Here is a 17,129-nt window from a genome sequence, read left to right as displayed (position 1 = left end):
GCCAGTGGAGCATGTTCTTACTCTCCAACTTCTATTCACACAAACATATGCTTTGCTTTGCTCTTAAAGGGAAAGGGCAGAAGCTGATTCAGAAGAGTCAGCATGGCTCTGAGTCATCCCACCATCCCATCCTACAATCCAGCAGACACAAGTATAAATCCAGTATAAATTCCCCAATTTCCTTTCTAAATAATGCACTACACACTCTAAATTATTCTTGGCTATATATGAAGTATGCCCATATTCCACAATCTGGAAAAGTTACTTTTTAGACTACTGCTCCCAAGAATCCTCAGGGCAATCACCTCAAGCCAGCATGGCTACATGTAGACTGGGGAATTCTTGTAGCTCTGGTCCAAAAACATTAACTTTACCATCTCTGGGGCAGAGTAATACCATAGTAATCTTTTGCTGAGCAAACCCAATGCTTGAACTAAGCATTTTCTTTCTTTAAACTCACACCCCCTTTCTGATGTCTATGTTCAGGGAAGCCTAATCTGTGAACACAGACATACATCACATTTTGTAGGTGGTTTTCATTTTACCAGACATCAGTGACACTGGAGACAGGACTCTGGCTGACGATCTCTGGGCCTACAAATTCAGGGGTGCCATATTTGCAGTACTGGGTCTCATCTGGAGTCAGCTCCTGGGCATTACCAAAGTCACATATTCGCACTTGATCACTGCCTGGTTCGGCCAACAAAAGGTTTTCTGGCTGTAATGAACAACAAGGTAAAGGGGCATTTAAAGAGGTGCCTCTGCAAAAAGCTGTTTGCTAAAAAGAAGAAAACTTGCCACTGAGAAATATCCTGAACTTCTGGAGAGATAATCATCAGGCATGATTTTTCATTGCAAGAGAGTACAGAAATGTTTCCCTTCTCCAGAAAATTCCATGCAGCCAATATTATATAATTCACTCCACTGGACCTATTATGATAAAACTATATTTCTTAAAAGGGGATCCAACTTCCATATGGAATTTACAAGGGACTTCTCCGTTAGGAAACTGTCCATGCAGTAAATCCCCACTGTCACTTTAAACCTAGAAAAAGGAGCATCACCACGATTTCTGCTCTTTTGCATCCCGCTTAATACAGGAGTGATTTCACAGCCTACATTCTCTCCCCATAGGAAGCCTTGAAGTGTTTCTTGTCCATCTGCTTGTCAATATGCTAAACAGTATGAGCTTCTGCTGGAATCTGTCAAAGATGATACAGAATAGAGAGAGAGGCTTTCCCTGCCTCAAGGCAAAGTCAGGTAACCCTTTGCACTTCTTCTCCAAATCCAATTTATACTATGAAGTCTGAACATCTTTTTGTTTCTGGTGCCATTCACAACCCTTGAACCCTTTCTCCCCTGTATCCTCTGATTTTTGTGATGTTAGTCAACACCTCCCTGCATTTGTTGTTGTTCTGCAACCCTCCCAGTTACAACACCTTTATTAAGGAAACTATTCTGTGAGGAATTGAAGCTTCCCCATGGGGTCTTGGCCATCCACTCCAACATATCCTTCACTCATTCACTTCCCACAGTGATGAAAGTGGAAAATATCCAAGCATGGTTTACTAATATGCCAGAGACTCAGAGCAGAAGAGTGCAGTTTACAGTCACATCTCACCTGTGGGATTCTCAGCAGCATCTAGTCAGTAGCCCTGGAGAACAGAATGCTGGACTACATAAACATCTGGTCTGGCACAGCATGTTTCTTTTTATTTTAAAACATTTTTCTCAGATGCCCTGCTGTTTGCCAGTAATCTGTACCTGTACCTGAAAGTTGTAATACAAACTCTTCAAGGTTCCTAGGAAACCCTTAGCAACACAGTTCCTCCCCAGTCGCCATCTGACTTCTCTTTACAGATACTATCAGGATGGTGTGGAGGAAAGGAGCATATCCAAATAACCCACATAACACAATAATAATATACAGACACTCCCTCCCATCTGAAGGAGAATCTCTTTATTGCATGAAGTGACTGAGGCAAAGTTGCAGCAGTTTAAAACCAGCACAACTGCAGGGTTGAGTTGTTATTTAAAGTGAGGCTAGCCAGACAGCTTATCTCCCTTCCCATCTCCTGTCCTTCCTGCTGCTTTCCCCCTCAGACTACATTTCCCAGCAAGCAGGGATTTCAGTGCTACAGATGACAGTTGTTTTTGTGTGCCTTCAAGTTGGTTCCCTTATGGCGACCCTATCATCAGGTTTTCTGGGGCTGAGAGTGTACACAAGCTCACTTACGACTTTATCACACGTAGGTCCTATGTGCTTCCATCCCAAAAATGGTTAAAGTGGTGGCATCCCAGAAAATCATGGAATCATAGAATCATAGAGTTGGAAGAGACCACTAGGGCCATCCAGTCCAACCCCCTGCCATGCAGGAAATCCAAATCAAAGCATCCCTGACAGATGGCCATCCAGCCTCTGTTTAAAGACCTCCAAGGAAGGAGACTCTATCACCCTCCGAGGGAGTGCATTCCACTGTCGAACAGCCCTTACTGTCAGGAAGTTCCTCCTAATGTTGAGGTGGAATCTCTTTTCCTGTAGCTTGCATCCATTGTTCCGGGTCCTGTTCTCTGGAGCAGCAGAAAACAAGCTTGCTCCCTCTTCAATATGACATCCCTTCAAATATTTAAACAGGGCGATCATATAACCTCTTAACCTTCTTTTCTCCAGGCTAAACATCCCCAGCTCCCTAAGTTGTTCCTCATAGGGCATGGTTTCCAGACCCTTCACCATTTTTGTCGCCCTCCTTTGGACACGCTCCAGTTTCTCAATGTCCTTTCTGAATTGTGGCGCCCAGAACTGGACACAATATTCTAGGTGGGGCCTGACCAAAGCAGAATACAGTGGCACTATTACTTCTCTTGATCTAGACACTATACTTCTATTGATGCAGCCTAAAATAACATTGGCCTTTTTAGCTGCCACATCACACTGTTCACTCATGTTCAACTTGTGGTCTACTTGGACTCCTAGATCCCTTTCACACGTAGTTTCATTCAGCCAGGTGTCACCCATCCTATATCTGTGCATTTCATTTTTCCGCCCTAAGTGCAATACCTTACATTTCTCTGTGTTGAATTTCATTTTGTTAGCTTTGACCCAGCTTTCTAGTCTATTCAGGTCATTTTGAATTTTGATCCTGTCCTCTGGAGTATTAGCTATTCCTCCTAATTTGGTGTCACCTGCAAATTTGATAAGTATGCTCCCAATTCTGTCATCCAGGTCATTGATAAAGATGTTGAATAGCACTGGGCCCAGGACAGAGCCCTGTGGGACCCCACTGGTCACTTTTCTCCAGGATGAAAAGGAGCCATTGTTGAGCACCCTTTGGGTTCGGCCGGTCAACCAATTACAGATCCATTTAACAGTTCCTTTGTCTAGCCCACATTTTACAAGCTTGTTTGCAAGAATGTCATGGGGAACTTTGTCAAAGGCCTTACTGAAATCAAGATATACTATATCCACAGCATTCCCTTCATCTACCAAGCTGGTAATTTTATCAAAGAAAGAGATTAGGTTTGTCTGGCATGACTTGTTTCTCTGAAACCCATGTTGACTTTTTGTGATTATGGCATTGCCTTCTAGATGTTCACAGACTCTCTGTTTAATTATCTGCTCTAGAATCTTTCCTAGTACTGATGTCAGACTAACTGGACGATAATTGTTGGGATCCTCTTTTTTCCCCTTTTTGAAGATGGGGAATCAATCCCATTTGCTATTAGTTATCACACAGAGAGCACAAAAAGGAATTAAAAGCACATTAAAGTGGGCTCAGTGCAAATTTGGGTATCAAAAGGAGACAAACAAATCCCCATTGCAAGATAATTATTATTATTATTATTATTATTATTATTATTATTATTATTATTATTATTATTATTATTATTATTATTATTATTATTATTGTTTCCCCGCCTCTCCTGGTGGATTAAAGCAGGGTTACAGACTATAAATACCTTTTCTGAGCATGCTCAAAATTGTCATTTCCAAAAGTGCGCAAACACACACACATGCTCCAGGGAGGGGAGTTGAGGGGAGGAGATATGGGGGGGGGGGGATCCTCTTTGCCACAGAAGTCCCAAAACGTGTTTCAGAACAAGGCAGAATGAAGTTTCCCTTTGCAAAGTTCAAAACCACACACAAAGACACGCTCACAAACTCACACAAAAAAGAGAGAGAAAGGAGGGGGCTGTGTCCATAAACCTGCCTGATTCCATGCCCTCCTTTTCCAAGGCATGTCCTCCATTTCTCCCTCCTGTCCAGGAGGACTTCCAAAACACTTTCTCTCTGCCACTTTCTCACAAGCTCTTCCCTTAATTACAGCCTGCAAAGAGGAGGAAAGCAAGGGAAGTGTGTGTGTGTCCCTATAAGATTCTCCCTCTTTGGCATAGCAAGGCAGCTTGGGAAATCAGGAAACTGGATGCATCTGGAGCCTTGGTTTTTCACACAGCAGCCATTACGTGAGAGGAATCAATTTGCAAGCAAAATGGAAACGTAAATCCAGTAGTTTTGCAAATTTGCTTATTTCCTGATTGACCCCACATTGTCCCTGGATTCTCTTCTGATTGCATGCAGCATCACGTGAAAAGCAGCTGCAAATTTGTCCCTAAACCCTGGATGACCCTGCATTGGCCCACTTTAAATTTCCAATTTTGCCCCGTGTGTCAGTTTCCATGGCCAAGGAGAGAATCAGCTACTGATCTCCAGAGTCAAGTAAGGTTATTGCACAGGCCCTAGAATGGGCCCTTTGTGTTACAAAAAGGGGTTGTGATGGGAGCAGGATGGGGTGAAGAACTCATCTTACCGCACAAGAGAATGCCACCACCGCTGCCGGATGTTCCCATCATGTTTCACATCCATCCCAGAGGGGGCAATTTTTGAGAACTGTTCAAAAGCGTTCTCAAAAATCGCCCCCTCTGGAATGGATGTGGTATGCAATGGGAACGTCCGGCAGCAGCAGCGGCGTTCTCCTGTGCAGTAAGATGCGTTCTTCGCCCCATCCGGTTCCCATTTTAGTGCAAATATTAAGACACAAATAGTGTTCAATTCAGCAAGTATTGCAGAATGTCATGCCACAAGTCCACTTCAAAGAGGGTCATGACATGCAACTGTTAATAAAATGCTGTAGTATATAAAAAGCCACATGTTAAATTCATAAAATATATAGTGGTTTATTTGGATGATTTTAAAGTGATTTCACTGTGGAATTTATCTCAACTGGGACAAACATTGTAACACGATGGGCCCATTCTAGGGCCTGTGCAATAAACCTAATAGTTCAACACTCAAACCATCCACCACTCTGGCCCTATATGGATTACAAATGAGGGCCTAAATACCCTAACAGCACCAGATCCCTCTTGATCTTGAGAAGCCAAGCATGGTCACCTCTAATTAGTACTTGACTTGGGGACTGCCAATGAATACCAGGTGTTGTAGGCTCTATTTCAGAGGGAACTGGCAAAAACACCTCTGAGTATTCCTTACCTAAGAAAACCCTACGAAATTCAAGTGGTCACCATAAGTTGACAGGTGACTTGAAAGCACATACCCACACAGATTACAGGCAGACAGCCAATTTCAAAACCTCTCAGATATCAAACAGTTAGACCTCTAGATACAAGTAATCTGTCTTTTTTGTAGCCCACTGAACAAACAGGAGTACATAGAATGAAGGGTTTGAAATCCAAGAATAATTGTTGAAGACATAGCAAGGAAATCAAGGTTGACATCTTTCCACTGACTCTATAAGGGCAAGTGGCAGTGTTCACCAATGATTAGAGAAGCAAAGTTTAATTCTATAGCATTGCCAATAATGTTAACCATTTGTATTGCTTGTACATGCTATGAGTTAGTGAACAAGCTTACTATGGTTCCGTGAAAAAGACATTGAGTCAAATGCTCAGACAATCCAACTAAAATCATGGATACACCACAGGACAGGTTGGAATGTGCTCACCTTAATGTCAAGATGCAAGATGCCATGATGGTGAAGGTAGCTGATTCCTTCTAGGACCTGCCGCATGTAGGAGCGTATCTATGTGGAGTGGAAGACACAGTTAATATGATTTCAAATTAGCTTCCTATGTACTGAATGAAGGAAAGCGAATCATCAAGCCCTAAGCCCCCGCCCTCAAATGTTATTTCAATGGAAGCCTTCTCGCCATCCTCAACCCATCTAATATATCTTTGTTAGATTTAGTGCTGAAAGTGCTTTGGTCACCCTAATAGGAAAAAAAATTGTCAGGAAAAGGATTGGAAGAGGGAGACCTAATGAATTATTCTAAACTCTTAGTAGGTTTCATTGGCATCAACTGTATGGCAAATAATCTGAAGCTCATTCCAGAAACTGAGGTTATGATGGTAAATGATTCAGATGACCCTGGAGGTAGTGTTTTCAGGTTGTTCCAAATATTGTTACAGTCCCTCCTTAGACATCCATAGTATGGGAAGTCCTCTTAGACTGAGGCTTCTCTGAAGTTCCTAGCAGTCACAGTAATACAGCCAGTTGAATCTGGTGTGAAAGTTACTGTTGCTTCTGGAGTTAGTCTGGTCTTGGTTACCTATGCTCTAGTAAGATTGAATTCAGATTACTGTAGTAAAATATACACGAGGCTGCCTTTGAAGATTCTTCAGAAACTTCATTTGGTTCTGAATGCTGTGATTAGAGTTCTTGCTGGAAGTGGGAGAAAGAACAGTATCTTAACCATTTTAACACAACTGCACTGGCTCCTTATTCACTTCCAAACAAACTATAAAGTGTTACTGTAACCTTTAAAGCTCTGAAAGATTTGATCCTTGAATATCTAAAACCTTTCTTTTCCTCCACAAACCTATCTGAACTTGGAATTCTTTCTTTGGGTCCCCTTGCCATAAGAATTAAGAGCTGATGACTAGACACAAGGGCTTTTAGTTGTGGTATCCCATTTCTGAAACATTCTCTACAGAAGTCCATATGCTACTATCTTTGTTGTCCTTTCAACTGCTGGGTGAAGATTTTTTTTTGGGGGGGGGGGTAGGCCTTTTAGATCTTTTGATTTGAAAATACTCTTTAAAATAAAATTTAATTTGCTGTTCTGCTGCTTTCCTGTCTGTATTGTTATTGCCTTTTGACTGTATTGTTCTTGGTTTTTACTGTTTGTTTGTATTTTTAATTAAATGTGAACTACTCTGAAAGTCTCACTGAAAAGTGGAGTGATATGTTTCCTAATAAATAAATCCTTTCCAGGATGAAGAACAGATCTGGATGGCCCTGTATGGATTACTCCAGCCTGAACTTACTTCTGATTCACTCACTGAAGACTTCCTTGCTATACGTTCCAGCAGTTCATCTCCAGTGCAGCTGCATAATCTGTCAAGGGAAATGGTACCTAAGAAAATACAATACACTTTCCTACAACATAGGCCAGCCTGGCTGCCATGGGATCCTGAAAGCAGTTGCATCCAAGAAGTCTCAGATACCATGGGGAGGGCAGAGGGGGACAAAGAGAAAAAAAGTATTCACTACCTAGATTTCAAGCTCTCACCCAACCAGGCCCCACAAATGAAGCAATCCTGAGTCATGCCCAGGAAGAAAGACAGGAAAGGCCTTGGATTCCATTTTAGGTGAAAGACAGTACTGTATACTAAATAAATAAATAAGAAAAACAGAAGAGGATACAGCTCCATGATAATGATAAGGGCATTTCTCTTCTCAAAGGCATCATGGAAGTAGACGATGCGTTCGTGGTCCAGCTGAGCTAGGATGCCAAGCTCACGGCGTGCTGATTTCTTGGCTTTGGCATGGCATGGGATGAACTTGGCAGCAAAGGCCAAACCGGAGCTCTTCTGGGTCACTCGCCGCACATATGAGAAGGCTCCCCTAGGAAACATGCATCAAGTGAGGCTCCACCAAGTAAGGTCTCCCTTGCTCCTTTTTCATGCTTTGCTGGATCATTATTTTGCTTTGCAAGAGCTTGGGTGTTAGCAGCTACAAACAGGTACTTACTGTATTTATAATTAATTTACAATTAATTCCTATCTCCAGTAACAAAGGGTGTATTTATATTATAGTACAACTGCAACTTCACAAGTGATAACTTCATTCTTTTTGCAGTCTGTCAGTTTTTAATTACTTTATAATTACAACTATGTAGCCTCCTTAAAAGAGAACAGGAGATCCCACCTCAACATTAGGAAGAACTTCCTGACAGTATGAGCTATTCCATATTCCCTTGGAGAGTGGTGGAGTCTCCTTTTGTGGAGGTTTTTAAACAGAGGCTGGATGGCCATCTGTCACAGGGACTTTGGGGAGACACAGGACAGCTTGGGAGGCAAAGGGACTTAGGGGAATAGAGGCTCCTTCTCCCTTTCCCAGAGGGGAAAAGCGCCTAAGCGATTGATTGGCTGTGACGTCAAGCACCTAGGCACTTGACTGACAAATGCTTTAAAAAAAAGAGATTCCAGAAGGGCAATGGGAACAGGAAGCAAAAAAGTCCACTTCAAATTACAACCGAGAAAATTTCAATGGGAACGAGTACATGGGTAAAAAAAACCCGAGTCCATTTGCACCCTTTCGTAATGGGAACGAGGGACCAGATTTGAATACAACTCGGAAAAATGATGCAAGTCAGAATCACAGCGAAATGCGTTGTTTTATATGCCCAGTGGGAATGGGGCCTTTGAGAATGATTCAGATGAACTCATAAGTGAATTCACATCTGTATATCTTACCCTAGGAGCAGCACAGCTCCTGTAACTAAAGTCCAAAACACACTGCAGAAATAATCCAGTTTGAGACTGCTTTAACTGACCTGGCTCAGTGCTAGAGAATCTGGGAACTGTAGTTTGTTGTGGCACCAGAGCTCTCTGGGCTTGTTCCCACTATCAAATATAGTGAATTGCAATTCGGAGCAAATGACCCTCGTTCCCATTTGAACCCGGTTCCTGTCGCAATGTGATCGAATCTGTCATGATGAAGTGAGGCAAAGGCAAAAGAACCGTTTTTCTCTAAACATTAGCTTAAAAGAGGTTCTTTTGAAAAAACGCGATTCCAAAGAGTGTTGAGAAAATGGGAACGAGAGATTGGAATCACAGCATTCTGGAGGGGAGGAACTAATGGCAGAGGGGTGTTTAGAATCATTCCCCATTTTTTGGAGATGTCACCTCCCCCCCCCCCCTGCTGCCTTTGTGACTTTTGGTTCCTTTTTTTTAAAAAAATAAAATTAATCAATGAAGCGACAGAATGGTTTAGCAACTTGCAAAGGTGCTAAACCACTCTATTGCTACATCGATTAATTTTATTTACAAAAAATAAAGAATGAAAAGAAAACATGCCCTGTTCTCCTTCCTACAAGCCTCTCTGGGTCCCCTGTCCTCCATTTCCAAGCCTCTCTAGATCCCCCTGTCCTCTGTTTCCAAGCCTCTCTGGGTCCCCTGTCCTCAGTTTCCAAGCCTCTCTGGGTCGCCCTGTCCTCCATTTCCAAGATCTAGGTATCCTAGGGGTTTGGAGGAGGTCCTGGGATGCCTAAATTGGGAGATCTAGGCATCCCAGGGGTATTGGAGGCGGGGGCCTGGGATGCCTAGATAGGGAGATCTAAGTATCTCAGGGGTTTGGGGGGCTGGGATGCCTAGATCAGGAGATCTAGGCATCCCAGGGGTTTGGAAGGGCCCTGTCAAATTTGTCAAAAGTCCAGGCTGCTGCTTACGTCACTGTGATTGACAGTCATTTTGCAGCGGCTCAAGTAGTGGGAATGACAACCGTGCAAAAAATAAAATCCGATTACACAGAGACAAGAAAATATCTGCTTTATAGTGAGAATGAGAGGCTTTTCTGAATTGATTTCCAACGAGGAGCAAAGTCAAATCAGGAAGTGGATTATCCAGTAAGTGGGAATGAGCCCTCTGACAAAGAAGGCTAAATGTCTCACAAAAGCTACAGTTCCCAGAATTCCCTAGCACTGAACCAGAGCAGTTAAAGCAGTCCCAAACTGGATTACTTCTGCAGTGTGTTTTGGACCTAAGATGTGCAACCCTTCCTGCTAGATCTGCTTCTACCAAGTAAAATTCCCAGCCCATTCAGCTGGGAGCAAGAAGGAGAGGACCTTCTTCCCAAAAGAGAAGGAGAGAACCTTCTTCCCCTGTGTCTCACTGATGGCTTTCCCCCTCTTCCCTCACCTGTTGATCTCCTCATGGACATCATAATATTCAGCCAGGCGGCGGACTATGTGGGACTCTTCTTCTGCCCGTGCAGCATCAGCATCTGGCACAGCTACAGAGCAAGATGGGCCAAAAGAGAAGGAGAGAAGCAATGATAAGTAGAAGAAAAGAAGACACACACTCCACAACCACCTCCCTGATTTCCTTCTGCCCCCCTTTTGACATTCTTATAGGAAGTTCTAATCCTTAGTGTCCAGCTTATTTTGAGTCCTAGACTCTGAAATGCCCTTAAGTCCCATTCGTATGATGTTATGAAGAGGATAATGTTTGCATTAATCCTCAATAGGACTTCTACTATCAGGGACTCTTGAATTTGAACCAGGAATCTCTTGGACCTGACCTTAATCCTCAATGAGGAGAGTCCATCACTTGTGGCAGGTCCCAATCCCTGGCATCTCTAGGTAGGGTCAGGGAAGACCCAGTTTTATAGAGAGCCACAGCCACTCAATATATACACTATAGTAACCTTAATGGTCCAGTTATATGGCCCATTTAGCTTCCTCCATCCTTCAGCACGTAGTTCTTTAGCTGAGACCTAGCTGAATGAGCCACCTGAATAAGTGTATATGCAGTCAGAGCTTGCTTTGGGCATAGAAAAGAATAGAGAACATGAACAGTACGTGATCCGACCCTGATGGATATATATCCTGACAGATATATGTCCTGATGGATGGATAGTTCTGATGTATGACCAGAGGCAGTATGCCACGGCATATGAGTTGCTGCAGAGCTGAACTAGAAGAGTGCTAAGAGTTCATGTCCTGCTCATGGGCATGCTGTAGTTTCCTGATTGGTGCTGCGGGGGCAGAACACTAGACTGGATAGATCTGATAAAGCACATCTCTTTTTAATTCTAATAGATTCTCTGCGATTGGCAAGCAATCTCTGATTTGGCCAGGATTACTTCTCATACTACAGGAGGCTAGCCTATACATGATTAAAATAATGACACTTTCAATCTGCTGCACTACAGCCTTCAGCTCCAGCAAGAAACCTCAAGGACACTGGGTTGGACATCCCATGTTCTAGATCTGGATTGGAGAAAGTGCAGCCAGAACTCTAGCCTTGCTCTGACAACCACCATTGCCCAGTAGCAGGCCACCATCAACACTCAACATTACTTGGGGAGTCCTGCTGCCCAGTGTTTCCTGGAGGCTAACAATTGGCAGCTCATATGGCTGGTATGATATCACCCACCTGCACGAACCACAAGCTCAGCCTTGCAAGACACTTCCCCAGCCAGGTTGCGTGCAACACATGTATAGACCCCACTGTCTTGTTCTGTGGTGTTCAGTATCACTAGTGAGCATTCACTCTCCTCATATACGAAACTCAGGTGGTTGCTTTCAGTCAGGAGCACCTCATCCTATTGAAGACATATTGGGACAAAAATATTGCAAACATCAGGCCAGGGCAAGGGGCCGGGCAACTGAGAGCTCCTCAGATGTGAGGCCATAGCTCCCATCAACCCTGATTCTGGCAATGCTGACTAGGGCTGATGGGGTTGTGGTCTGACTAGGGCTGATAGGAGTTTGGACCACATATTGTGGGCCAAAGTTTGCCCACTGCTGAGCCACTTAGGGTCTCCCCTTCCTGTGTTATTACAGGCCCACTCCTCTTTAGCAAGCCATAGGAATGGTAGGTTCCTTCTTGAGACTCCCCACCCAAGGTTTCCTCATCTTTCCCCTACTGCTTCCCTCTCTGGGGGAAAAACAACAGCCTCTCCACCATTATTCATATTTAGAGGTGAATGGCTAACTTCCAGAATATTAGGCTTCGTCTGGCTACCCACCTCAAAGTGGAGAAGCCTATGCCCTCTTCTAAGCACCCACTCTCACAGAGGTACTTAACTATATTATGGACCCATACAGACAGACCAAATAAAGTTGCTTTGGGTCACTTTGGAGGTATGCTATTTAAATGATGCATGTTTCCTAAGAGGCCAGAAGCCATGCCAAAGCCACGCTCCAGTCCTAAAGATTGGACCACAGCTTTGGAACAGTTTCTGGCCTCTTAGGAAACATGCATCATTTAAACAGCATACCTTCAGAGTGACCCAAGGCAGCTTTATTTTGGCCTGTCTGTACAGGCCCTATGTCATGTTCAGGAAAAAAAAAACAAAAACAGAATGGATAGAAGCTGTGGGGCAGGAGAGTGGAAAGGCATAAGATCAGTTGGATAAGAAATATGACGGGCTGAGGGATTACAGGCCATGAAGATTACAAGTGAGAGGATCTGAAAAGACACTCATGGAGAAGCATCCAGGAAGCTGCAAAAGATGGAGCTTTAGAAATTCTTCAGTGACACACAACCCCAGCAGCCTCCCTCACATGTGGACCCACACTCACCTTGTACCACATGATGTCTGGAAGGGGTTTGCCCTCAACCACCACAGCAAACTGGGGGGTCTCACCCACCCCAACTTCAATGTCTTCCATGATCGATTCAAAGCGAGGTGCCTCTGGGGATAGGAATACACACTCTGCTGAAGCAGGAGAAGATCCATTCAGCTCCCTAATTAATCCTCCCACCTACCCGAAAATGCCAGCCTGGGGAAGTTGCCTATCTCCTTCACTCTTGTGAAACCCGTCTCTTCTCTTCTCTTCCCATCATTTTGATAGACAGCTTATACAAATACCCAGGACTGCACCAAACTGTGGGAGCAAGAGCCTCTAACAACAGATCAGTGCATACCTGTAAGGCACAGCTACAGCCTATGTGAACCACAACCCTGCTTCCTGATTATAGGAGTGCCTTGAAGAGACGTTTCATCCCAATAAGGATGAGGGGCATGATCTCCAAGGTCTTTCCCTGTTCTTAAAAGAAAGATTGGGATGATCATAAAGTAGGCATACATGGCAATCTGAGCATCCCATACCTGCCAGTTCCAAACTGATGAAGCAGTGGTCATATCCATGCTGGTTGCTCACCTCGCAGGTCATTTCCCCCACATCCCCCTTACCCACCCGGGCAAATCGTAAAGAGTGCTGGTCATCATCAGGCATGCTCATTTCCCAACTGGGATCACCATCTTTCAACACCACACCAGCCCTGGGAAGGACAAGAAAGAAGGATGGGAGACTATGGATTCCATTAATGCACACTCAGCTTTTTACATTTTCAACAACTAGTAGTTTTTTTATCCGAATGCCTTGTTAGCTGCCTCCATGGCTTCTCAACTACCCTGAAGTAGAGAGCCCCTGACAACTATCTTCATTCCAAAACCAAGTGTTTCAGCAATAGACCTTGGCAAAATTCTGTTTTGGACTAGGGGTGTATCCACACTGCAGAAGTAAAGCAATTTTATACCCCTTTAACTGCCATGACTTAATGCTATAAAATTCTGGGATTTGTAGTTTTGTGAGATATTTAGCCATGTCAAAAAGTTCTGGTGCTCCACCAATCTACAAATCTCAAAATTTTAGAGCACTGAGGCATGGGAGTTAGTGGTATCAAACTGCTTTATTTCTGCAGTGTGACAGAAGCTAGAACTCTCAGAATCCTCCAACCAGCACAGAGAACAACCACACTGGTTGGGAGAATTTTGGGAGTTGTAATTAAAAAGTAACTTTTCCAAACTCTGGATGTCAGTATGAATGCACTTCATGTCTGTTAAGACTCTTAAGACAATGATCTTGTGGGAAGGCATGACATATTGCATGAACACTGTGGTGATGATTCACAATATAATTCTTTTTATTATTGTTGTTGTTTAAATTGTTTATCTCTTTCTCCTTCTAGTGCTTACACACCACTCGGGGCTGCTAACAGCAATTAAAAATAACAATAAAACACAATAAAATTCCAAATCAGCAACAACAGCAGTATAATAAAATTAGACAGATGCAGCCAATAAAACTCATTATTCAGAAACAATAGCATCAGCAGAAGAAGCAGCTGTTGAGGCGTACCTAAAACTGAAATTACATGAGATAAAATATTTGTTATAATTCTTTATATAGCCTTTAAATTAAAAGTTGAAAATCACTATCACTTTGCTCATCTTATTTCCCAAATCCTGTATTTACTTAGGACCACTTTCACTCATGGCATTATATCTAAAATGTTTACAGCATAGTAAACCTAATAGAATAAATATGTGAAACATAAATTTGCAAATACATGGATCAGACAGGTGAACTCAGAGCATACCATGACTGGTTGCAAACTTTCATTTTCCTAAATGTAATTGACCTTTCAACTGTGCATACCTTGGGGACATAATGAACCTCCAATTAATATGTCACCATGAAACCATAGAATTAGGAAGGCTGTAGGTAACAACAACAATACATCAAAGTAACACAGAAATCACACTAAAGACTCCCCTGGGCTGGGACACATCCCTCCTCAACCCTTTTTTGCTTCCCCTTGCTTTCTTCCTCATCTTCCAACAGTAACACAACAGCTGTTCTCTTGCCAAACTTAGCAACATCTTAGCATGAGTGTAACCTGTGGCCTTTTCACACTATACAATTATAGCACTATGGTTCTACATTAACTGCTATGGTTCCATCCTAGGAGGGGTACTTAGCATTCTCAGCCTCAAGGTCTATCCCTCCCCAAATTACAAATCCCAGGATTCCATAAAATGGAGTGATGGTGATCAAAATGAGATCATAGTGCTATAGTTGTGTAATATGAAAAGCCTCCTCATAGCGTAGCATACCCAACAATGGGTGGAGAGGGTGCAATGAGCTACATAGAAGAGCTGTCCTACCTCCGCCAGGTGACAGCAACCTCTACATGATTGAGGGTTACTGTGATGGAGGCTGGCTGACCCTCCACTGCATGTACCACATCTGGTTTGTCCAGGATCATGGGAGCCTCCTCCAAGTAAGGACCTACAAGCACAGTCCACAAAACACAGAGAATTTAGGGTCAAGAAAGTCAACTTCTTTAAAAAATATTTTTATTAAGTTTTTCAGATATACTAACACTAACTAACACTAACACTGACAATAGGGGGGGGGGGGGGGGGGAATCAGAAGGAAGACCAGAAAAGAAAGGAAAAAAATAGATATATCAAGAAAAAGAAAGATAAAAGATAAAAGTGACTTCCAATCTTCTCCACAACAGTTATAAACTTGCTTTACTCTTTAAAAAAATGTTTTTTTTTGAGACTTCCTGTTTTGCCGAAGAGTGAGTAGCAGTTGTGAGACAGAGGCTCCACACTGGCAACTCAATTGCTGTAAGCCTTCAGGATAGGATATCCCAAAACCGGGGAGGTTTTGGGATCAAGGACCCGTTGAGACCCTGCGCCACGCCTGACGGAGGCAGACCGTTCAAGAGGGGAACCGAAGAAGGTGTGACGGGAGTCGAGGGCATCTGGTACAGCAATTGTGCCGAAAGGACCAAGCCGACGCGGCAAGTCTTTTGTTTGGTGTTTGGAGGAGAAAGCTTCATGATAGTTGTGTTTGGATTAAACAGCTTCTTGGCGTCTCTCCATATAGAGAAGAGTGGAATAAAGGATAACCTCGGAGAGAGAAAAAGCCAAAGAGTTTATGTGTTTCTTTTAGACACAAAGAGAGGAGAAATGGAGAATTTATAGTTTGGAGTGTTGGAGGAAGCGGAGAGAAGAAAAACTTAAGCTACAAGGACGAGTCATTACTGTACAGCTGATTTATAAAACCAAGAATTTGTTTTGTTTAAGCTGAATCCACCACTTAAGAGGATAAGCAATAAAGATAAGAAATAATTAATTGATTGGACTAAGGATTACTATTTTGTTATCCTTACGCTGTCGTGGAAAACTTTTTCCTGTTGAGCTCGCAGGCACCGGACCTGATATAGTGAAGACTGGAAACAAGCCTTGGAACGATCTTGGAGACTGTATTACTAAGACGTTGGAACGGAGCCATTAAGGGTTTTGGAATTGAGACTTTTGAAAAATAAGACAATAAATAAAATAAGTTTATAAGAGGCAGCTGGGGCTAATAGCCTTGTGAATAAACAATTGAATCAGCTGGGGTTTAAGCTGCAAAGAGAATTTCAAAACAACGTCACACAGCTGTCGGTTCAGCGGACAAGAGACCAATTATAGGAAAGAGCTTGGGAAAGAAAAAAAAAAGCAATTTGAAGGAAAGCGAAGTAAAGAGAAGGCAGAAAGGGATTGACAGAATAGCCTGAAGTAATCTACAGAGTGAGATGTTATAACTGAGGAGAAATTTAAGTGATAAAACATTGAGGACTATTCTGTTTTACCTGGAATTTAAAGGTTTAACTCTGAGATAAACAATATTAATCTTTTGTGTTTAGAGGCTTATTTGAAAGTGAAAAGAGGGAAAATTAAAAGTTTATTTGGAAATTACTAAAATAAGTGAATGCAACTAGAGTATGGCAACGAGAAGAGGATCAGTAGCCAGGAGGAGATCAACTCCATATTTTGCAGGAGCTAAGAGGAATTTAAAAATCTTTTAAAAAAGAGATCAGAGATGAACTGAAAGATACTAGAATATAGAGAAGGAAATTGCAGAAAGAGATAGAAGGAATTGGGGGAAAAATTGACAACGTACGAAAGAGATATCAGGAATTAAAGTGGAGGTGTAGGAGGTGTTAAAAGGACCGAAATTTAGAGAGAAAAACGGAAAGATTTTTTAGAAGGGCCCACAGTGAAGAACAACAAGCAGCCTCTACAGGAGGAGATATAGAGAACGTGCAATAAGATAAGAGGGTTAAAGGAGGAACGGAGAGAAACTTTTATGACAGAGTGATACCGATTTGGGCAAATTATATAGAGATAGATGAGATTTGTTGGGGCGCAGATGGATAAGATCTTCAGGGTGAATTCTAAATTGCGAAAGAAGAAGAAAACTAGATAGAGAAGACATGTGTGTTTTAACTAGTTCCCGAATGAGAGAAATAGTCCTACAAAGAATTATTAGAAGAAACTTATTGTGGAGATGAGAATATAGAATTTATAAGGATTTCC

At 42.6% G+C, this 17,129-nt stretch overlaps 1 protein-coding gene across 1 annotated transcript in view; it reads right to left on the bottom strand.

Annotated features, from left to right (window-relative positions):
• Positions 1–17,129, bottom strand: part of SPEG (striated muscle enriched protein kinase) — a 174,049-nt gene that overhangs the window by 27,947 nt on the left and 128,973 nt on the right. Inside the window, 9 exon segments of the mRNA XM_042458763.1 lie at positions 546–718; positions 5,961–6,038; positions 7,283–7,343; positions 7,662–7,862; positions 10,157–10,250; positions 11,396–11,564; positions 12,547–12,659; positions 13,077–13,249; positions 14,919–15,042. Of these exon segments, the coding sequence (XP_042314697.1) occupies positions 546–718; positions 5,961–6,038; positions 7,283–7,343; positions 7,662–7,862; positions 10,157–10,250; positions 11,396–11,564; positions 12,547–12,659; positions 13,077–13,249; positions 14,919–15,042 (1,186 nt within the window).

The sequence above is a fragment of the Sceloporus undulatus genome, chromosome 1 (genome assembly GCF_019175285.1).
Source record: "Sceloporus undulatus isolate JIND9_A2432 ecotype Alabama chromosome 1, SceUnd_v1.1, whole genome shotgun sequence".
In the NCBI taxonomy this organism is placed as follows: domain Eukaryota; kingdom Metazoa; phylum Chordata; class Lepidosauria; order Squamata; family Phrynosomatidae; genus Sceloporus; species Sceloporus undulatus.
The sequence above is the reverse complement of the archived record's forward strand: the minus strand, read 5'-3'. Positions and strand labels throughout refer to the sequence as shown.